The sequence below is a fragment of the Trichechus manatus genome, unplaced genomic scaffold (genome assembly GCF_000243295.1).
Source record: "Trichechus manatus latirostris isolate Lorelei unplaced genomic scaffold, TriManLat1.0 scaffold00011, whole genome shotgun sequence".
Classification (NCBI taxonomy): Eukaryota; Metazoa; Chordata; class Mammalia; order Sirenia; family Trichechidae; genus Trichechus; species Trichechus manatus.
The window spans coordinates 7,825,998-7,833,159 of record NW_004443947.1 but is presented as its reverse complement, the minus strand read 5'-3'; the positions used below and the strand labels follow the sequence as shown (position 1 = coordinate 7,833,159).

The window sequence follows — 7,162 nt, the reverse complement described above, 5'->3', positions numbered from 1 at the left end:
TATTAAGAAAATGTTCTGCATCGTACTTTGGTGAGTGGCGTCTGGGGTCTTAAAAGCTTGCAAGCAGCCATCTAAGATGCATCAATTGGTCCCAACCACCTGAAGAAAAGGAGAATGAAGAACACCAAAGACACAAGGAAAGTAGTAGCCCAAGAGACAGAAACGGCCACATAAACCAGAGACCTCATCAACCTGAGACCAGAAGAACTAGATGGTGCCCGGCTACCAACAATGACCACCCTGACAGGGAACACAACAGAGAGTCCCTGATGGAGAGCAGAAAGGTAGGGTGCAGAACTCCAGTTCTAGTAAGAAGACCAGACTTAATTGTCTGACTGAGACTGGAGGTACCCCGGAAAGGATGACCCCCAGATTCTCTGTCAGCCCAGAACTAAAAAAATTTCCGAGGCCGACTCTTCAGACAGGGAATGGACTGGACTGTGGGATATAAAGTGATACTCGTGAGGAGTGTGCCTCTTAGCTCAAGTAGATATAAGAGACTAAATGGGCAGCTTCTGTCCAGAGGTGAGATTGGAAGGCAGAGAGGGTTAGGAACGGTTTGAATAGACATGGGGGATCAGGGGTGGAAAGCAGGTGTGTGCTGTCACAGTATGGGGAAAGCAATTATAGTCACATGATAATGTATGTATAAATTTTTGTATGGGGAAAAAAAAATTCAGCTCCTCAGTTACACCAATCACATTTTAAGAGCTCAATACCCACACGTTACAAGTGACTACCATACTGGACAGTGCGGCTCTAGGAAATGCAAACTAATCTAGTGCTAGAAAGCAGGTCAGGGGTTGCCAAGGCTGGTGTGGGGGCAGGCTGTGACTAATAACGGACATTAGGGAACTTTTAGGGGTGACAAAATTGTTCTGTTATCTTGACTGTGAAGTGCTTACTGGTGTGATTACATTTGTAAAAAGTCATCAAACAGCACACTTTAAACGGTAACAATCTATTTCATGAAATTATACTTCAATAAAGTTGATTAAAAACAACAACAACAACACGAGGCCCCTGGGTGGCACAAATAGTTTGCACTCAGCTGGTAACCAGAAAGTTGGCGGTTTGAACCCACCCAGCGGCACCGTGGAAGAAAATGCCTGGTGATTTGCCTCAGTAAAGATTACAGCCAAGAAAACTCTATGGAGCAGTTCTACTCTGTAACACATAGGGTCAGTGAGTCAGAATCAACTTGATGGCACAACAACTACCAGGGTGTATGACGTATCTTAACACTGGCTTAAAAAAAAAAAATAAGGCCCAATGAAGGTGAAGGAGACCGGGCAAACGGAAGCAAATATATTTAGTTCTATGCCAGTTTAGATAATTTATTTTGACTTTTTACTGAGTTGTTTTCTTTATATTTGATGAAGGTGATGCATGAATGATGACAGTTTCAGAAACATTTACTGATTTATGGGCAAATTCTTGTGTGGCCTAGAAAAAAGAGCACAAATACATTACGTTGGCCCTGGGTGCCACTTGCCCAGCAAACATCAACGAGTGCTTATAATGCACTAGGCTCTATACTAGACAATGGGCTCTGTGATAAAGGGAGCTCCTAAGATTTGTGAGGGAGACAGGCACGCAAACAATTTTATTACCAAATAACAAACTAAACCAGAGGAAATGGGGGGAGGGAGGGTGTCTACAGAGCCATAATAATAATATAAGCAAGGGGAGGTTTGTACTACTGAAGTGTGATTAGGGAAATTAAACAGAATTCAGTTTGGCTGGAGCACTGGATTTTTGGAAGGGAGTAATGGAAGACTGGGGTGAGGGTGGGAGAGGGTGGAGTAGAAAGGAAAGATGGTACTAGCTAGATGTTGGATAATCTAAGTAATTAAGGCTTGATCTTGAAGGCAACAGGGAGACAGTGAAGCAGAAGAATGGCAGAGCTAGGGAAGATTGCCCTAAATGGTAGCAGGATGCAGGGTAGGCTGAAGAGGAGAGGAAAAGACCAGGAGGGGAAACCAGCTTTCCTTCCCTATACAGTTTTCCTTAGACTGTTTCTGGGAGGTGGAAAGTGGGGGCAGCAATCATTCAAGAGATCCTTGCTTTCTTCCTCTGTAATTCCCTCTAATGTCTATTTTAAAAACAAAAAACCGAACCCATTGCCATTGAGCCGATTCCGACTCATAGCAACCCTACAGTCTATTTTAAGACTCCACAAATGTAGTAATTCTACCATGTGAATTTTCCGACTGACTTATGAAGACTCCATCCAGAGAGAAAGCATCAAGATGGCTCCCATCACAAAAGATAGTATGAACACACTTGGGACTGGCAACAGCAAGCATATATGTGGTTTATGGGTCACCTCGGCTCACCTCCCACCCAAGGCAGACATGGCCAACCATCATGGTACTCATTCTTTGGAGTCCACCTGGGCCCCAGGAACCCTTCTGAAGGCAGCACTCCAGCCAGTCACTACTGATGATCCAGCTGAAACGTCATCAAGAAGAAACTTACGCGGAAAAAAAATTTAAAAAAAAGAAGAAACTTAACTCGACATTCCTGATGCAGACCCTCGGCTTATCACTAATACATGGAGCAGGGGCAAGACTAGAAGTTAAATGTTTTCTTACATGACATTATAGTAAATATTTTAGATGTTGTGGGCCATATGGTCTCTGTCACAACTACCCCACTCTGTTGTTGAAGCATAAAAACAACCATGGACGATATGTAAATGAATGAGTGTGGCTGTGTTCTAAAAAAACTTTATTTATGGACACTGGAATTAGAATTTCATGTAATTATCACACACGCCACAAAATATTATTATTCTTTTAATTTTTTTCAACCATTTCAAAATGTAAAAACCATTCTTAGTATGCGGGCAGTTAAAAAAAAAAACACCAAACTCACTGCCACTGAGTAGATTTCAACTCATAGCGACCCTACAGGACAAAGTAGAATTGCCCCATAGAGTTTCCAAGGAGCTTCTGGTAAATTCAAACTACCGACTTTTTGGTTAGCAGCAGAGTTCTTAAACTGTGTGCCACCAAAGCTCCATAAAAAAAAAAAGTGGGGGAAAAAAAAGAGTCAGGCACTGGTATGCTGTAGTCTGCTAACCCCTGGGTAAGACACACTTCCTGAAGGAGATTTACTGAATCTTACAGTCTTGAAAAAAGAGTATCTGCAAAGGCAGCAACCTGGTGATCGAGGTATCAGTGGTTCTCAATCTTTCCATAAAAAAAATAATAATAATCACAATTCTGCAAATGGACTTTCTTTATACTCTTAACATTCAATGAACAGAAAAATATGTATGATAAAAAGCCACTAATTAAGTAATGTTTTTAAGTAAATATGAATTTTATTAATCACAAAAATGTCTACATATATATACATATATACATATACACACACACACACACACAGCAGTACAAATATATATAGCAGTAGAAATGGGTGCAAGCAGAGTTGGGAAATACTGCTCTAGATGAACATGGTCATCGTTCTAGGTAGGACACAGCCAAGTAAGGCTTCCATCCTCCTGACTGGACACCCTTAGTAATCAAAACATTCCATCATCAACGGTTATAATGGCTCTAAGTCTTCCTGCAACTAGAGAAAAGGACTTTGCTTCTCAGGGTACCTGCTGTATCTAATGGATGAAGAAGGGGTTTTAGGAGGCCTCTTAACAAACACTCTTCTTTTGATTTACCTTCTAAGGAATGGTGACGGTAGTTGGATTTGGGCGGGGGTGGGGGGTAAAGTTTTCTTGGTGGTAATTTTCTTTTTTTTTTTAATAAAAGATAGAACTGAAGGACAGGAAAGAAAATTTCTGTATCCCAGAACAGAATTCAGGAAACTTACTGATATTAACCACCACGTGTCTGTCAGTCTGTCATACGATGTTGGCTTGTGTGTTGCTGTGATACTGAAAGCTTTGCCAGTGGTATTCAAATACCAGCAGGGTCACCTTTGGTAGACAGGCTTCAGGTGAGCTTCCAGACTAAGACAACAAGGACCTGGCAGTCTACTTCTGAAGAAACTGGCCAGTGAAAACCTTATGAATAGCAGCAGAGCACTAAGAAGAATGCAGCATCAGGACTGGAGGAAGACTCATTAACAACCTGCAATATGCAGATGATACAATCTTGCTCGCTGAAAGTGAGGAGGACACTGATGAAGATCAAAGACCACAGCCTTCAGTATGGATTACACTTCAACATAAAGAAAACAAAAATCCTCACAACTGCACCAATAAGCAACATCATGATAAATGGAGAAAAGATTGAAGTTGTCAGGGATTTCACTTTACTTGGATCCACAATCAACGCCCATGCAAGCAGCAGTCAAGAAATCAAAAGACGCATTGCATTGGGCAAATCTGCTGCAAAAGACCTCTTTAAAGTTTTAAAAAGCCAAGATGTCACTTTGAGGACTAAGGTGTGCCTGACCCAAGCCATGGTATTTTCAATCGCCTCCTATGCATGTGAAAGCTGGACAACGAATAAGGAAGACCAAAGAAGAATCGATACCTTTGAATTGTGGTGTTGGCAAAGAATATTGAATACAACACGGACCGCCAGAAGAATAAACAAATCTGTCTTGGAAGAAGTACAGCCAGAACGTTCCTTAGAAGCAAGGATGGCAAGACTTCGTCTCACATACTTTGGATGTGTTATCGGGGGGATCAGTCCCTGGAGAAGGACATCATGCTTGGTAAAGTAGAGGGTCAGCAAAAAAGAGGAAGACCCTCAACGAGATGGACTGACACAGTGGCTGCAACGATGGGCTCAAGCATAACAATGATTGTGAGGATGACGCAGGACCGGTCACAGTGCTTTATTCTGTTGTACATAGGATCACTATGAGTCAGAACTGACTCAACGGCACCTAACAACAACAACACTGATGCTAAATTGATATGCCCTGGGAAATCACTTAGGAGAATTGTTTTTAAAAAAACAGGAATCATGTTGTCTTTCACTGTGAAACCCCACAAAATGCACGATTCCAATTTAGACCATATTTTGATGTGACTATAAAGATTTCTGAAGTCCCTGGGTGGAGCAAATGGTTAATGCTAACTGAAAGGTTGGCAGTTTAACTCCACCCAGAGACACCTCAAAAAAAAGGACTGGTGATCTATTTCTGAACAATCAATCACTGAAAACCCTATGCAGCACAGTTCTACTCATATACCCATGGGGTGTCCATGAGTCAGAATCGACTCAATCCGCAACCAGTGCTGGTATAAAGATCTAGACTTACACTAGAACTCTACAAAAGCTGACTCGTCTAATAGAGACTAACCACCTTGGATCACATCGCCGAGATACCCAAACCACAAAATTTCTCCCAAAGGGAACATGAATGCAATCAGCGAAATTAAAAGGGCAGGAAGTACTCACCTGAAATGGGTAAAAGTGCAGACTGTTATCTGGAGATGTAAGTGTATGTTCTGGAGGGGGAACGGGTCTCATTCTGGGCACTGGGAGGCACATTTAAGAAATCCCAAATCAAAATAGTGTCATCATGGGAGCTGCTGATGATTTGAAACTCATCAAACTGTAGCCGAAACACACGTCCAGAATGTTCCTAAGAAATATAGCAACTTAATGAATGAAATGAGAGCTTTATAATCCCTCCTATCTCATCATCAGGGATTTAATATAGGCTTCCTAAACAATTTTCCAGAACTTACTGAGCTTTGTCTTTTACCCCAGGAAGAAATATTTTTGCTTTCCTTCTATATCTTTTCTTTGACTAAAGTTTATATCCCAGATCTTGGCCCATTAATATGTCAAAGAAGAAAAATTACGTGATCATCTCACAAAGAGCCTTAAGAAGGTAAACAATAATATTTAATATCCACTCTAGATACACTGTAAAAACTAGAACTAGAAGGATAGCTTTTTTTTTAATATGATCAAGAATACCTATCTCAAGCCACAGCCAACATCAAAATTAATGGTGAAACTGAAGAAGCATTCCCATTAAAATCACGAAGAAAACAAGAACGGTCCTAACTATAGTTCTCCATGTTCTAGTCAATGCAAGTAGCAATGAAATAGAAAAAGTAAAACTAACGAAAAAACAAATTTATCAATATTTTCAAATGACTGTCACCTCAAAAATACCACAGAATCAACCAAACTATCAGAAATAATGAATTTAATAAAATCACTAAAAACAAAATTAATATATAAAAATAAAGCATTCCTATGTGCCAAAGCAATAATTCATGGAATACAGATTGGAGGAAATTCTATCATACCAGTACAAAAATATAATCTAAAAATATAACATAACCACAGATATCCATTATTAAGGAATCTTCCAAACCCATAGGAAGGGAGTATCGTGAGCTCTAGGAGGAAACCTGTCCACCTACAAATGACAATGTCTGCTTTCATATTTTAAACTGCAGGACTACTCCTTAGGAAAGAGTTCACAATAGTGTAAATGTCAAATATTCTCTGATTTTAACTAAACAAAATTAACAGAAAATGAATCTCTTTGAAGGTGTGTTGTGAGATACACAAGCTTTCATGTGATATACCCAGGCAGGTCTAACTGCAATGGTCACCCTCTAGCCCAGGGAACCAATACCCATTTCAACAGATCACATACCACTAAGGTGCGCAAACACAATGTGCTCGCCGGGGCTCGAGGGTCAAGAGCAGCTTGCAAGTCCCAAACTTTAATTTTCCTGGAAAGGAAACGAGACTGCAATGAGTGGAAAAGTTGGTTAGTTGCATCTCCTTGACAGAAAAGAGTACCACTGTACCGCCTATTATAAAAGCTAACGGGGGAACATGCTTATGTTTTTATAAATTATTTGAACAAATTACACTTGATTGGGGGGGTGCGCTACACATTCTCAGAATTGCTGAAATTTTGAAGAAATATTATTTTAAGGGAGACAACAAAACAACTTCAGGTTATCTGCATTCAATTCCTGACTGGATAATCTATGTCACCAAATTCATTAATCAGGGGGCTCTCTGAGGCTGAGTAAGTGCTGCTGACAGAGGCTACGACTCTGTGTGAAATTCCAAGGATACCTTTCTCCAAACTAAGCAAATGCTGAAAGTTAATAATAGGACTATCGACAGATTAACTAAAGCATTTGTGAGGTTATATAAGGTCATCTTGAAAGTTTTACAGTTGCCATTTGCTCATTTAAAAGGTC

General features: G+C 40.3%; 1 protein-coding gene across 8 annotated transcripts in view; it reads right to left on the bottom strand.

Moving 5' to 3' along the window:
- The window catches only part of FBXW11 (F-box and WD repeat domain containing 11), a 158,735-nt gene that overhangs the window by 22,867 nt on the left and 128,706 nt on the right, over nucleotides 1-7,162 (bottom strand). For all 8 annotated transcript variants that reach the window (XM_023726506.1, XM_023726503.1, XM_004371197.2 and 5 more), the window contains 2 exons: nucleotides 6,601-6,679; nucleotides 5,379-5,565 (listed from right to left, as the gene is read on the bottom strand). In XM_023726506.1, the coding sequence (XP_023582274.1) occupies nucleotides 5,404-5,565; nucleotides 6,601-6,679 (241 nt within the window). In that variant the 3' untranslated portion in view covers nucleotides 5,379-5,403. The remainder of the gene's footprint in view (nucleotides 1-5,378; nucleotides 5,566-6,600; nucleotides 6,680-7,162) is intronic.